Below are 17022 nucleotides of genomic sequence, written 5' to 3' on the forward strand. Positions count from 1 at the left end.
AAAGAGATTCATTGAAGATCAGCACAGACCAAATGGCACATGCCCGGTACTGCCAGTCGCTGTCAAAAACAATCAACAAACACTGGTACCTACAGCGAACAGCGAATTCCTTTGGCACTCCAAATGGATTTCTTTAGTTGCACTTCAGCGGTTGCGCTTTTTTCATAATAGAGCTGCATTTAATCTTAAGTATAGCATGGTGAAAAGTTGGCGCGCTTGCGCAGGTCCATTTTCTCTTCCGGCTGGAATTGAGGCTACCGCCTTCATGAACACATCGTTCGCGTCACGGGAATACCCGGATTTTCAACTGTACCTGCTCAGCATCTCGGGTGCGAGTGTTGAAGGCGAGCGGTTCATAAAAGACCTCGGCATTCGGCAGGACGTGAGTACCATTGTCACAAATGGGGCTGCGGAAGAAAGCGACACTGAGCTAGGGGAAAAAAACATCGTGTATTATTGTGACGACGAATTCAAGGTCGACACATAGGGAAGATTATACAGATCCGCCGATCTTGAAGCGCAGCTTTTCTGAAGCGCTGATTTATAGTTTATAACCCTGAGTGTTCTGCAGCGCTTTTAGCACCGCAGCGATTGCGTGCCTGCCCGGGAAGTAAGCAAACTACTCAACGTGTCGGAGGCCCCGCGTAGATTTCAAGACAGCGCCACTAGATGGCGCAGCACGTCCAGAATTAAGCAACAAACAGCAACAAAGAAGGTCAAGCGGAAAGTCAGAGAGGCTGAAATAATCATGGGTGGCGGCAATGGCAAAGAAACCTGCCATGAGTAACTACTTAAGAGGAAAAAACGAAATCAGGAAAGAAACAATTTATGGTAACTCAAAGGGAAGCTCATTACTTTTCGAAGCGAGATCGGGATGCCTTAGAACACGCAACTATAAAGCGAGATATAAGAAGTAAGAAGCATATGCTTGCTGCGGTAAAGCTAGGGAAACGACGGAGCATGTTTTATTCGAATGTGAACACGTCTACCCAGCGCTCGATTAAGGCGCCACTGGCCTCCTTGAAGGACTTGGGTTCAGCGAAAGCAGTGGAAAAGTAAACAGGTCCGCAATAGGCATTAGTAAGAGGCGATTAGAGGATAGGTGGAAGAAAAGTAGAGAAACGGCCAAAAACGAAGACGTACAAAAGCACAGTTCGAACTAGCGGATCAAAAAATTTGGGTGGGGTAGTTCATAATTTTTTTTCCTTTTTTTATTGTTTAACCAAGGTAGGACATTAGGCAGTAAAATAACAAGGGCTTGGTGGCGCAACCCACCGCCCCGTTCCAAAGGGGACGCTCATAACATCCATCCATCCATCGAAGTGCGAGAGAGGAGATCGGTTGGCACATGGCAAGTTTCTCAGCGTTCACATGCACCGGTGCACCAGGCATTTTGGACGACACGCGCAGGCTTCGGGGAGGGTAATTGATAATGGAAGGGACAGCGCCTTGATATTTGAGGTTCGAGTGGGTTGGCTAAGGACCAAAAAATAGAAGAGCAAATATTCGGAATAAGATGAGGCATGTGTATGCTGCATCGAAAGTAATGAAGTAAAAGAAAGCACATCGTAATGGAATGCGGGGAGACTCACCCCGATGGAACCATAACGCAAACATTCCAGAAACGCTTGGGCTTCAAGTGCGCGGGAGCATCAACCGGTCAGTAGCCGAGAGAAGCAAGAGACGTTTAGAGTGTTTGTGGAAAAAAAAAACAGGGAAGAGATTGATACGACTCGATCTCTTACCCTCATACCTAGCCGTACAACTTAGATTTTGAAGAAAAAAATATTAACTAGATGTACAGAAAAATGCTAGATAAAGAACATGTACAGCTTACCTGATTACATCAAGCAGGCTGGGTGACTATATTTCGCCGACCCATTTCGAATGGGTTGCCATTAAATCATGATCATCAATCAGCATCGAAGCCCGAAAGAGGAATCCCGCTGCAGTACACCTCTGACATAACTTGTTACCATTAGATCAGCAAATTCCTACAGATGTCGAATTGATGTCGGGAATGGGACATTCGAACGTCTCTAGGACATACGAAAGAATTATCTGCATCATTTTTGGATGTCCACAGGATCTCCCCTTGCGCGCGAATGGACATTCGTAGAAATGTCCGACGAAAGAAACAAACGAATGTTAAGGCGTCCAAGACATATTTAAATATGGATTCTACTTACTGCATAATCCCAAGTACGTGCTAAGGACATTTTTGACAACATGTAGCACGCTTCTGGGACATTTTTCTGTGACCAGTCTTCCAAAGGAAGTTTCTAGGACATTTGGTTGTGGATTGAGGATATCCACAGGGCGTCCATATTCATTATAAATTAACATAGAAGTGACGTTCCTCAGAGTGCGCCATAGCATTGTAGCAGGCCTGCTGTATTTTACATACCAGTAACAAAGTAAGCTTGGCCTGGTTTTGCGTTTGCTTGTGGGGCAATGATGAAAGGAACGGCGTAGCTCTTGAAGATCCGTACCAGCGTTCAAATAAGGGAATCAAAACATATAGCATCAGCTACAATCAGTCTGGACATGCACGCTATACCTTTTTATGCTTACAGAAGCGAAGCTACAGAACCATGTTCAGCAGACTGCGGAATCCATAAGCAATATCGTTAAAAATACAGCATTTATTTCAATAAAACCCTGGCAGGAAGATCACAAGTTCAAGTCTAAAATGCACTTAGCAGTATTCAGTAAAGCACATCAATGCAAAGAAATAATACTGAACAATTTTATCATACAAGCTCGGCCAATAAAGGTTATGACGCACCATTGCCAGTAAAAGGGTGCATGAATTAAACTGTCTGCAAAAGCACTTTGGCAAGCAAGAAAATTTAAGAACTTGCAGTGGAGGCACAACGGAAGTTATCAAGAGGCTTGCTGCGGGCTCACTTCCGTCGTTGCAGGCAAATCAACGCAAACTTTGCTGGAAAATTTAAGATATGTCAACCACTATAAGGAACTTACGAGAGCCTTCCTGCGGGGCGTCTTAAGTAGTTACACACATTAACACAAAATATGCTCAAGATGTCACAACTACATTAGGTGTTAACGGTGGGTTAATGCGTTAACGTTAACGAAGCAGCTTGTGTAAGGTCACCAATTTAAAGTGCAAATACACGCTCCATCTTTGAAACATTCTGCGGAAGGTCGGCAGAGCAAAGATCTTTGATTAGCGATGAGACCACTTCAGTTGAACTAATGTGTTGTAGATGCATCTCGGCCAGAAGAGAGAGAAACAACTTCATGTAGTCGCCTGCAGAACGACACCATGACTATATGGCACCGTGACGCGGGCCCTGACGTCTTCTCAGCGGGTGGTCTCTACTCAACTCCAGCGCGTGTTACTCCCGCGGTAGGTCGCCCTGAGGGGCAACGTTCCGTCGGTTTCACTCGGCCTTTGTCTTTCAAGAGCCGCCGGGACCTGCTGGACGGCCCAGGTTCGGCTTTCGTCGTCGTCGATTCCGCCGCAGCCGCGAGTCGCGGCGGAATCGTTGTACTTATCGAAGCTTCGTCGGGGAACTTGGTGCAATCCCATAGGATGTGCGTCAGGGTGGCCCTCTCCCGCTGGCACACGCGGCACAGATCACTCGCATATAATTGTGGGTATAGATGAGTCATTAACACTGGGGTGGGTGAGGAACCGGTTTGCAATTGTCTGAACAGCACCGCCTCCGCTCGGCTCAGCCCCGGGTGCGGGGGTGGGAAAATCCTTCGAGCCAGGCGGTGGAACTGTGTAAGTTCGTTCAACGTCGTCATGCGGTCCTTGGCAGTACACCACGTTGGACGGTCGGTTGCAGCGGTGCAGTTGGTAAGCGCTCGCACCACTGCGTCTGCCGTCTCGTTGTGCTTATCGTGGTTCTCCGACGCATCATTGCCCGCGTGCGCCGGGAACCGCTTGATTCTAACATACCGATTCTCTCGTTGCAGGTCAGCCGAGCACAGAACGCGCACAGCCTCACCACACACTTCGCCCTTTGCATAATTCCGCACTGCACTTCGCGAATCGCACAACACCGTCTGGCACCCGCGGTCGGCAATGGCCATGGCAATGGGCACCTCCTCCGCCTGACACGCCTCACGGACCCGTAAGCTCGCCGCTGCCCTAGTCGCGCCGGACGACGCCTCGATGACGGCAGCTACGAACGCCCCGCAGTCTCCCTGGGAAAAAGAATTTTGAAATCCTCTTGTAAGGGTGGGTTACTGCGGGCTCGCTCACTTGAGCGGTTGCGGGCACATAAATGCGAGATTTGTTGAAAAGTTAACAGGTGTCTTAGTAATCAAGGAAGCTACTACATTCAGGCTTTCTGAAGGCTTGCTTCAGCGATCAGAGAATAAAAATACTAAAAATTTTTGAGATACAATTGGTCAATAATAAACTCACTGAAGGCTCAATTTAGCAGTCAGAGGCACCAACACCACTTCAGAGTTCGCAGGTATCAGTTCAGTTATAATACGTTTGCTTCAGCACAAAACTAAACATAGTTCAAAGGTACTACAAGTCGCAAAATCCTTGCTGTGCTTGAGTGGTCACAGATACAAATTCACCTCAAGGGTTCGCAGGCTCGAAGGCCTCTAAGCAAATTAACAGAGGCTGAATGCGGCCTTCATTCCATGGTCGCAGCCAAAATACTGCTGAAGACGTCACACGTACGTTGGCGGCTACAGAATTCACTAAAAGCTTGGCGCATGCTCGCTTCAGTGGTCACAGACACAAATGTCTATTGTATGAGTTCACCCGTACCAAAGTTAAGAGGATTTGTGCGGACTTGCCCTCAGTGATTGCAGAAACACAAATTCATTCTAAAAAGTTTCCGGTTTAAGCCGGCCTCAAAGGAAGTGACCAGAGGTTAGTTGTGGCTGTTCTTCCACGGCTAAAGATATAAATACTTCTGAAAAGATGGCAGATACCTTGTTGACTACACAATTTGCTAAAGCTTGTGGCAGACTCGCTTCACCGGTCGCAGACACAACACGCACTGCAGCTCACAGGTACTAAGAAATGTAGTGGGGAATTTCGGTGGACTTGCTTCAACAGCCACATAGAAAAGGTATGCCAAAGTTCACAGGTACTTCGGCCCCCTAAGGAAGTTACCACTTGATGGCTGCAGCCTTTCATCTATGGTTGCAGATGCAGAACAGAAGAGATCACTGGTACTTCCGCGGCTACACAGTTTACTGGTTTCGCTGCAGGATCATGTCAGTGGTCGCAGGCATGAAAATGCACTCTTCAGATCAGAGGTGCTAAGTTAGCAGGTTTCCGCGGGCTTGCTTCGGTATTGAGCGGCGACGCAGAATGATGTCGACCCAAAATCACATGTGGCTGATGGAAAGTACGAATTATAGCTGTAAAGCATGCAAGAAGGACGTGTTAGAAATATGTACACACATTACTGTCCGTCATGTGAATGTGAACGAGCTGCGCATTTGCGAGCAATCTGCTTGTTCTGACAGCAACTAACCCGCCGTGGTTGCTCAGTGGCTATGGTGTTAGGCTGCTGAGCACTAGGTCGCGGGATCGAATCCCGGCCACGGCGGCCGCATTTCGATTGGGGCGAAATGCGAAAACACCCGTGTACTTAGATTTAGGTGCACGTTAAAGAACCCCAGGTGATCAAAATTTCCGGAGTCCTCCACTACGGCGTGCCTCATAATCAGAAAGTGGTTTTGGCACGTAAAACCCCATAATTTAATTTAATTCTTTTTATATGAACTAGCTGAGCTGACAGTGACCAGAAAAGAAGTGATAATGTCAACAATGTGTAAAGATAAAATAAAGTACCCAAATGTATCTACGTCAGGATTGCTTTATCAAACGTGCTGATAACATTAATAATATCGAACTTTCTATGTGATAGCGATAGTGATAGTGATAGTGATAGGAAATTACCAGATAGCTATGGTAAATAAATATGAGCAGCTGCCCGTGTTATTGCCAGAGTAAATCCTTGTACACTTCCGGTTCCCATTACGTTAAACTCCGTGTCGTGCGGCAAGAGAAGCATGAACACATCTTACGCGATGACAGGGGAAACTCCATGTCAGAACGCCGCTGTTCTGAAGCGAAGTAGCAGAAACAATCGACCGTTTCTTGCTGCTTCGAATCACAACGCGTTTGCAGAGCTTGCTGAGCGAAGTTTACGCGATCTTCCACACTATAACTGCGCGGGAACAACGGTTACGAAGCCACAACCAACGTACGCTGCCAGCGGAATTTCACCTGAAGTATCCTTAAAATTTCTATCACAATAATAAAGAAATCAGCCACTAATAAAAAAATCAAGTGAATATCGACTAAACCTTCATTAAGAATACAATGACGATATGGGGATGGAGCAATCTCGTTAATATTTTTAAGTACGTCGCGCACGCATGTCGAACATATGCTGGCCCAAATGATAGCCAATGCCAGAGGAAAGAAAACAGGAGCAGCTCATTTGGCCAATCACTATGTGTGAGAGGTGCTGCCAGTGAGATATGAATGCCTGCAAAAGTTTAGTTCCTCCACCCTTACGCCGTTTACGATTGGTATCGATGATCGTTATGCAAACAAAACGCCTCTGGCAGACAAAGATCAAGCGACACGGTTAATCACTACGAGCGCGTGATAGAGTCAACACAAACTTGCAAATTAAAAAATGCGGTCATGTGTGAACGAGCTAATGCACACGTTTGTGTGCACAGTGCACACGTTTCGCTGTTACAGAGCGGAAACGCGAAGTTGACCTTAACGCCAGGCTAACATGAACTAGTTCGCGTGTAAATCAGTTGAACACTAAGTCGCACAAATATTTCTTTGTTCTTGCAACGTGCATGACACTCTTTGACACAAACAAATACCAGCCGTTCAGCCCTTACGACACCCTGATTAAATTCAGCACTGCGATCAGTCATCACGTGCAGAAATTTTTCTCTAATCGCCATACAAACGCCACCAAAATTTCTGTTATTTCAAACGTAGGACGTCGTACGTTCACTTTCGCAATTGTGGTTGCACAAACAAAACGCCAGCAGCGCAAGTACGAAGTTTAAGCGAAACGTTTACCATTACGAATGCGTGTCAGAAAGATTCATTTGAGAAAGAATTTCACTGTTACGTACGAAAAAAATATGACCACATGCGAACGAGCAATTAAGTCAGCCTTAACGCTTCGATCGTCACATACAGCGGAGGAGTAAACATCACTTCATGTCACCACCAAACTAGCATCCAATCACTTGTAAGTACTCAGAAGTCTAGTAAGTCACCCAGAAGTTTCATTATTCCAAGAAACGTGCACGGCATTGTTTGGCAAGAGAAATGTACCAGCCCTAAAAACAGACGCGGTAACATTCAACAGCGCGGTGGGGCCAATGTGGAGCAAGTGCTTCGACTGTTACACAAATCCCCACAAAAGTTATGTTTCGCCAATATTACACATTTGTACAATTCCTATCGCAATCGCGGTTACGTAAACAAAACGCAAACGAAGCTCAGGCGAGGATACTCCCGAAACTGTGTGTATGAAACAGTTACACTTATTTTATTATTTTTTGCCATTGTTCGCGACAAACACAACGATAGCTCTCGTGGACCTATCCTGTGGGCTACATGGTAGCAGTTAGCGGTTCTTAAACTTTGCATTCAGAAACTTCTTTTCGGTGAATCTCAGCACTGCACAGAGACAATTTAGCACACTAACTTTACAAGTAGCAGAAAAGAAACACGATGCGACCAAACAGAGTACTGCGGGAGCACAACGTATGGCCAATGGCCGAGTAATGTTAGCGTGGTCGCAAACCATGGTGACGTAAGGTGCCCGGCATTCACTAACGCGCCGACAGGACGACACACTAGTCGAAAAGGTTGCAGGGCTGCGAATATAAAAGCAGAGTCCAATAACTGTCACTTACCACTTGATAGGCGTAAGACGTAATGGCGCCGCGGAGACGGAGCTCCAAAGCTATCGACGAAAACGTCACCTGGAGCTGACAAAGGTTCATGCTTGAACTGAGGAGCAAATGACAACCTCTATATCATACCACGTTCTGAGAAAACGCGCACACTGATCGCGGAGGGCACCAAACATGCACCAATTTTCCGTTTGCTGTAATATCTTATTTTCCAGTTGTAAGTAATTACAGGAGGTCTCGTCCTTACAGTATTTGACTATGAAACCTCCTTCTTTATATATGTTATGCCTAAATGTACTTATATATCCAATGAGTTTCAAATTGAAAATGACAGGGGTAATCAGATATCGCAGAGAGAGGCTTTCGCCATGCAGTGGACATAAATATAGGCTGATGGTGATGATAATGATGACGATGATTTATAATATGGAAGCTCAATCTTGCATCACTGAAACAAAGCTTTGTCTGGCACTAAAACACGATATTACAAGCAGTGCTCAGCATTTACTTATTGAAGGTAGGTCTTGGGCGCAGCGTATACGTAAATACAGAAATTGCCACCCAGAGTGGCGTTTAACACACTTGTCTATATTGCGTATATTCTATGTCTCGATATTTGCATATCTGATATAATGAGGCAACATTTGACGGTTTATTGGCCATTGGCCTCCTTCCAAGTTCTTGTGCTACATGTATCTATGGTTGAAAAGACGTTCTGCGTCCGACATCAAAACCTTGGGTGGTGGCTCTGATTAGCGCTGCAAGGACTAGGATTAGCACACATACAATGATACCAAAGAAAGTATGCGGAAAAACGGCCTCAACAGATATTCAATCGGTAAATCATTGGGACACATAATGCAAAAAGTGTGTGTTCAGCTCTAACCTTCGTCAAATTTTGTTTTAATTTTATGTCAACTTATATTATTGTCTTTATCATATCATTAAACCCACAATTTCGCTTAACTTTCTTTGGCTTAGTTTTCCACTCACTATCGGTTATTTATAAGATCTTCCCCGACCCATATTGCATACAGTTTTGCAGGAGTGGTTCTCGTGTTGGATCTGTTTCTCCCGTTAATTCTAATCAAACTGGTGGAGCGTCTGTTATAGTACGCTTCTAGATGCTGTCTTCTGGCTACGTACATTTCGTTCAACAATCTCGAGCTTCAGTTGCTGCGTCGCTCAAGGCAGTTTTCTCAATAAGATATAGACAGTTTTAAAACGAAGCTTTCTTCGCATACCATACCGACCGTTGTACACCATGGCTACTGGTTCTGCTCTTTTGCCGAATAGCTCAGACACAGATAAAAATAAAAGATTTACATGTCCGACAATGGCATGAAAATTCAGACTCCAAGCACAGAAGGCCGATTTTTTAAGCAATGTGTCAAAATCGTACGCAGACTTTTTCTCTGCCCAATGCTAACTATCTGTTTGAGATAATATCTTTTTGAGGAATTTGCTCGCGTCTTCCAGACCACTGGGACGTGTGTCCCACCGCGTAGCATGTGCTTGCCAGAGCGCTTCGCGCGAAAGTTCATGTGCTGGTGCCTGTTTCAATGACGCCAAAGATGTAGGAATCAAACGGACGATTGCTATAATCAAACTTAGCAATATATGTAGCATCACACTCCTTTCTGCGTTCACCTCCTCTCATTTTTCCCACTTGTACCAATATCAAACATGGCTTTTTTCCTGTTCATGCCACTGCATCAACATTTTATCACTGTACATTACCATTAAATGATACCTGCGTTAGGCATACTCTGTGAACGATGTGGTTCATAAACAAACTGTGAATGACACCAATTTTGTGGCCTGTGTGGTGGCGAAACCTAAACACATATCTGAATACACGTCGTACATGATCACTATAAAAACACTTGTACGGATGGCACTTAGTTTCATATGATTTAATTAATACCATAACGAATACTTCGCTTCACATACATAGCAACTCATGCGTTGGGTCAACATATATTTTTTACAACCTTGATGTCATTGTCTTGCTCAAAAAAGAGGCCTTCCTTGTGACGTCCCTTTTAAAAGCTTTAAAGCAACTCCATTTTGACGCATTTCCCGAAGCGTCTCCTCCTTCGTCTATCGAAGTACTGGAACCGTTTCCGCACATGAGTACGCACGTACCACGATTGCACGAAGTAAAAAATGACAAATATTCCTCAAGAAACGCCGTGCAACAGTCCGGCCACCCTTTCGGTTTTTAATGAAGATTGCGTATACAAAAAGCACTGTGAAACCTAAGTATTGTTGTTTAATTGTTCTCGAGAATATGTATGGAACATACTGCAACATATGCAGTATGCAGTATGTAGTATGTTGCAGTATGTAGTATGTTGCAGTATGCAACATACTGCAATATACTGTTATTTCGAATTTGCATATTGTTGTTGGATCTTGTACTACCATTGCTGTTTATGAGTCCAAACAATGATTTGAATATTTTGTATAGTTTCAATAAATGGTGACGAATAAAATTGAAATTAATAACTCTTCGCTTAGTCGTCAAAGCAAAAAGAAATGTAGAGACACATTAAGAGAGGTGTAGGTAAATGCCTTAGGAAGTAAACAAATTGTGGTTGCTTCAGTAGTACCACACACCACAAGCGAAATATACGGTGAGCCTTCATGGTCCTCCACGGCGAAAAATAACTTGAAGGATTCCATTCCAGACAAGTCCCACTGCCACAAATCTTTAGTGTAGCCACCCGATGCCGTTAATGAAGCAGACACAACAGCAGTAAATTGACTGGTGTGAGTCAAAGAAAATGGCGTGAACTGGGCGTCAGGTGCTCACTTCTCGCAGCACGAAGCGCTTATCATGAGTAGAGGTTCTCGATGCCGACAATGAACGTTAACAATTCAGTCTCAAGCAAGTACCCCTGCCACCAAATAAATGAGACCCGCAAAACAGTTGGCGACTTTCTGGAGTTACAGTACATTCTTTTTGCACCGTAAATGAACAAAATGACACCGATCGATGCCATTTCAGCAATGGGAAGAAATTACCTTGACGGTGGCTGTCGAAACACTTCATTGTAAAATGAGCGTTGCAACTGTTCAAGAATGCTTACCGTATGTCATAATAAGTGGCGCTGCAAATTTGGTTTACAGTGTTTCAAGTTGCCGTTTTAGTAGCATTTAGTATTTTCTTGAACCGAAGCTGATGGAAGTTACATAGTTAAGATTCAAATAAATATCGGGGGGTGAAGACAGTGCGCACACATAATTGACGTTGCTTTTTAAACGTTTGTTTTCTTTCCGACCTGCAGATATACGATGGATACTTCAAGCCTAAGCGCGGCAGCAACGCATTTCATATCGCTGTAGTAATGAATCGCTTGAAGAGCAGAGGTGTTATCAAGCTTCGCAGCAGAAACTACAAAGACGCACCCATCTTGGACCCACGCTACTATACGCACCCCGACGACGTAAAAATGGCAGGAGAAGGTGAGAATAGCAACGGCATGCTCTTTTCTTCCTTTCGCTATTCTGGCGCCTATAATGTAGAGCTATTCAAGAATTAGAGACGGACATCCGTGAGACGTAGAAGAATGTGCGTGTGTTTAGTAACGATACCTGAGAAAAAACGGGAAGCAAGCAGCTTTTGAGCAGGCTTGATGGCTGCAGAATGACGTTTTATATGTTCGGACGTATTGGTTGTCTCCCTGTGCTCTTTATAGCTGACATACTTATTGCCCGATTATGCAAAATTTCAAGCGTTTTTGTTCAATTCTTATAACAGAAACACTTATATGGTGGTATTCAGAAGTAAGCATTCCACTTATAATCGATTGACAGGCCACGCCAAATGTCTTCGAACATATACCACAACATTGTTCAAATTATTTGTGAACGCCACATCACGACACGTTCAGCAACCTTCAGTGCCCGTTGTGAACACCCCCCCCCCCCCCCCTCGAACATCACTAACATGGATCATCGACACCGTAAGGAGCACGCATGTGTGCTGCAGTCGAAGCAGTGGTGTCACGTTCTGGAGATTTCAAAACTGTATTTACTACTGCCAACTCACTACACTTTTAGTTTATGTGTAATTATACTGTGCATTCATTACAATTTGCGTCGATGCAGTCGAAGCTAGCCCCCCAGGAAAAGCATAACAGGGATGATATCCAAAAGCATTTCCCTTGGGCTCACGCCTTGTTAGCTATGTATGAAACTAGACCCACGATAACGCATTTTTTCTTCAAAATTATTTGCTTTGCGAGCAATATTTGACGCCTTCTTTGGACTTCCAGGTGCGTTTTCTGCGGAAAGATAGAAAAGTAGACGGGTTAGATCTGTTTTTTTTTTTGTATCCTTGTCAGTCAATATTTTATTTTACATATTGGGTATTCTTTCTTGTTCAATTTTGAAGCTTAGTAATCGCATACGGCAGACATTGTCAGCTCCTTACTGGATGCTTACCATTATCATTGATAGGAAGGTGTGCAATCAGTGAATTTTACCAATGCTGACATTTGGGGCAGAGGCTTGGAGACTGACAAAGAAGCTTGAGATCACCTTAAGGACTGTGCAAAGAGTGATGGAACGAAGATTGCTTGGCATAACGTTAAGAAATAGAAAGAGAGCGGTTTCGATCAAAGAGAAAACGGGTATAGGCGATATTCTAATTGACAATAAGAGAAAAAATGGAGCTGGGCAGGCCATGTAATGCGCCGGTTAGATAACCGTTGTAACGTTAGGGTTACCGAATAGGTACCAATAGAAGGGAAACGCAGTTGAGGACATCAGAAGACAAGGCGGAGCGATGAAATCGGGAAATTCATAGGGTGCTGGTTGGAATCGGTTGGCGCAGGACCGGGGTTCTTGTAGATCACAGGAGAGGCCTTCGTCCTGCATTGCACATAAAACAGGCTGATTACGACGATGATGATGATGATGATGATGATGATGAATCATTCAGGCCCATTTTTAGTCAGAGTGAGGGCGGGGGGAGGCGGGATTGCATATGTTGTGATACGATGTCGCTTTACCAACGTAGGCAGTGCATGTTCAAGCTATAATATTAGAGCATTCAATTGCACAAACGGTATGAAAGTACCTTTAGCGCATCCGAGTATGAGGCTTCGTTACCTGTCCTGTAATAAGGAAGAGAGAAGCCCACACGGAAAGGAAGAGTTAAAGTGAGGAGCAGCAGCAGTGCGAGAAGCTGCCTTTGTTAGTATTGTTATCACGTACGCGTTGCTCACTCTCCCTCACCCTAAATGGAGAAGGTGAAAGATAATAATGTGGCGTGTATATTACGATAACTGAAGTAAAACTGCTAAAAGAAGGACGCAAAAAGAAAGGTGGATTGGCAAAGGGACCTTTCATGTTCTGCTGGAAAGTAAGGTATTCGGGGGTACTGGTATTAGAGCATTTCAAGAGGTGGAGAAAACCAACGGAATAAATTTATACTAAAAATTAGGCATCGCCAATCTAGAGTACCCTGTTGTTCTTTAAAAATCCAGCACATATTCAACAAGCAATTTTCAATTAGCCTTGCCACTAATTCTCTTATACTGTATTTTTAGTTTACGTTGTCTTAATACGAGGTGTGTTAAAAAATTATCCGACATTATTTTTTTTTTGCGAGAACCTCATGGATATGAAACAAGCGCGCTTGCATCAGCCGACCTTGAACCTTTGTGCGCATGCACGAATTTTTTCCCGCCTGCCGATAGCGTCAGGCGCTGGGACGCAGCGTTTGAGTGAGGTAGTGCGCAGTGCCCTCGTCGGTTTTTTATTGCAAGGAAAATGGCGGAGCGACTTGAGCAGTGCCAAATTTTGCCAGAAACTTGGCGACAGCCAAGTGGAAACCATTCGGAAGATTCAGACGCCCTTCGGTGAAGATGCTATGAGCAGCACACAGATTAAGGAGTGGTACCACCGGCTTAAAGACGGCCGCACACCGGTGGAGAGCGAGCCAGGCTCCGGTCGGCCATCAACATGCCGGAATGACCAGGTCATTTCCGAAGTGAACACTGTGGTGATGCAGGACCGTCATGTGACTGTCCGAGAAATTGCGCAAGAGGTGGGTATCAGCACTTTTTCTGCACTTTCCATTATGACCGAATATTTGGCCATGAAGAGTCGCGGCGAAATTCGTGCCGAAGCTGCTCACGGTTGAGCAAAAGGAACTTCATGTTGAAGTCTCACAGGACGTGCTGGATTCCACATACAGTGACCCCGACTTCATGAAGACCGTAATCACTGGAGACGAGTCTTGGGTGTACGGGTACGACCCGGAAACCAAATCCCAGTTGTCATAGTGGAAGCACTCAACGTTACCAAGACCAAGGAAGGCCCGCCAAGTGCGCAGCAACGTCAAAGTGATGCTGACTGTTTGACTCCCGCGGTGCGGTATACCACGAGTACGCACCACAGGGTCAAACAATCACCAAAGAGTACTACAGGGATGTTCTCTGTGGCCTACGTGATGCTGTGCGGCGCAAGAGACCGGAGTTGTAGTCAACAGGACATTGGCGCATCCATCACAACAATGTTCCTGCAGATTCCTCGCCTTGATTCATACGTTTTTTTGGCGAAGGACCAGACTCCTGTAGTTCAACAGTCTCCAGTCTCCTTACTCTCCTGATATGGGCCCCTGCGAATTCTGGCTATGTCCCAAAATCAAGAGGCCATTGAATGGAGCGTGATTTCAGAGAAGAGGGGACATTATGGCTGCAACGACAGCTGAGCTAAACTCCATTCCGAAAGAGGCATTCTCGAAATGTTCCCAACAATGGCAGAACAGCTGGGAGAAGTGCGTGGAGCCTAGGATATATATATATATATATATATATATATATATACACACACGAGCCAAGACCTCGTATATATTTATTGATTAAAAATCTCCTTCAACGTATAAAAAGATCCAGGATTGTATAAGCTGTTTCTTTACGTGTTCTGCATTTTTTTTTTTTCGTGTGCAGAAGCGAATTGCTGTCGAATGCATTTTTCAAAGCAAAACTTCGCTCATTCAGTGCCCCGCGTTCATGAAGCATGATAATGCGCGCTACCCTATTAACCTTGGAGGAATCTTGCTTTAACAAAGATAAGTATGAGCAAAAGGTGCGCTAATTTGGCGGTTTAACAAACATAACCTTGAGCCGACTTGTTAGGAATAAGAGCTGAAATCTGTTCATTTACTTAAGTGGCAGGGCATGGGTCTGAAAAATAGTTAATGTAATAGGTTCTTCTATGTAGCACGGGGAATAATTAGCGGAACTTTTTGAAAATATAGAAGTTTCCCACGTAAGAAAATGGGAAATAAACATAGCGACTAATTTGCGACTTCATTTCCTTAAGGTCAGTGAGATTATAATTTTTGTCAAGGTTTTTGATTGTTTCTATAACTTGGAACGGCAGTTTGCAAACGTAAAGGTGTGCGTGTGCAGTGTTGTTTTCTGGCTTGGCGTAAGTCGAAGTTAAGTTTATTTCTCAATTTCTTCTACCCAAAAGAATCTTGTTTCTTAGTTCGAAGAAACACCGCGAGTAGGCATAGCTGCTATCGAATTTTTTTTCTTTTTTCAAAACCCATGGCTTTCATAATTTTAACGTGCAAGCCTTACGGCCCCCTTGTTAGAAAAGATGCGATGTCAGCATTGGAAGGGGCTTGGCGAAAAATCTTTCTGAACCACAACCATGCGACCCATCCAAGTGGCGCAGAGGCGTTACTGAAATAATTGAATTCTTCAAAGTAGCATGCACCAGCAAAATTGTAAAGTGCAATCTAAACGCAATCTACAGGCAGCATTGCGTCGCATTAAAGGTTTAGCTTACTGGAAAACTTAATTTTGTCGCAAAAATTTAGGCACAAACCCCTGTTCCCTCGTTTCCACCTCTCATCGAGTGGCCAAGGCCTCCAAATTTGTGTGCGCCAGCCCACGCGTGCATCTACGCGAATCTCGGAGGCCATGGGAAGGCGCGCCGATTTCCTTGAAACACTTTCAGATGGCCCTCGCCTCCGCCACAGCACGTGCCATTTCTACCAGAAGGCTCGCCTTCGTGCATAACGTCCGTTGCCAGCGTTTCCCGGTAAACATAACGGTTGCATAATGTGCAGTTGCTGGAAAGCGTGAGAAGCAGTCTGCAATCTTATAATGCTATTGCGTTCCGCTCGTAATCAAAGAAAAAGCGATTCGAAATACTGAGTCTGAATTTAGGGAAGAACAAAGCATAGGCTTCTTTCTAGCAAGTTCCATCGAAAAAATCCTCCAAGTCAGTAGTCGCCAGCGAACCACAAAAAGCCTGCATATTCGTATTGTTCAATGTTCTATCCTACGTTATCGTGTATTGTATTTAGATTTAGCCGCACTGACGTCTTTCTTAGTAGAAATCAAAATGCTGACAAGTAGTCATTGAGATAAGCTGAAAACACATTTATTTATTATACATAATACTCTAGAGGTCACAGAAACAGGACATTACTTCACGGGATATTATGTCATCGACAGCATATTTTTTTTTTTAAATCTGGTAATGCAAATATCCTTCAGTGTAAGAACAACATTGTTTATTCTAGTCGGTAGACGTTTAATGTTATCACAGCGATAAGCATTTACCAGGTCAATGATTTCTGCACAGTTAGTGTTTTCTAAAAAAAGAAATCTATCTCGAAGTCGCCCTGCGCAATAATAGATGTGTGAATAGAATCAGCAAACCCCAAGCTTTTTAATAACGTATTGAAAAGCAGAAATTTTAGCCGATGGGAAAAGGCACGTCATGCCACAAATAACACCCAACGCTATGCAATCAGCATAATGCGTAATAGCACAGTAATCGCCAAGGCATGACACATGCGGAGCAAAATCTAGTACATCATCCCAGCTTTTCTATTTTCGTGATGGATTGACACACAGCGGCATCGGTGCATAACAGTGACGTCACTAGAAGCAGTGAGCCTGCTTTCACTAAAGGCGATACCACAAAAGGCATGGCTTAAACATATAAACATCATTCCGCCACCCCCCCCCCCCATCTTCAGATTTATTACATATACTTCCAACGTTAAGTAGAAAAAGGAATAGCTTATCTTTTATAGCTGCAGAGTTAGCGTACAAAAACGAAAAGAACGTC

At 44.3% G+C, this 17022-nt stretch overlaps 1 protein-coding gene across 2 annotated transcripts in view; it reads left to right on the forward strand.

Moving 5' to 3' along the window:
• Window positions 1–17022, forward strand: part of LOC126534889 (glucose dehydrogenase [FAD, quinone]-like) — a 79402-nt gene that overhangs the window by 54552 nt on the left and 7828 nt on the right. For both annotated transcript variants that reach the window (XM_055072902.2, XM_055072901.2), the window contains exons 9-10: window positions 225–382; window positions 11205–11382. In XM_055072902.2, the coding sequence (XP_054928877.2) occupies window positions 225–382; window positions 11205–11382 (336 nt within the window). The remainder of the gene's footprint in view (window positions 1–224; window positions 383–11204; window positions 11383–17022) is intronic.

Source organism: Dermacentor andersoni, chromosome 7 (assembly GCF_023375885.2).
Source record: "Dermacentor andersoni chromosome 7, qqDerAnde1_hic_scaffold, whole genome shotgun sequence".
Taxonomy (NCBI): Eukaryota; Metazoa; Arthropoda; class Arachnida; order Ixodida; family Ixodidae; genus Dermacentor; species Dermacentor andersoni.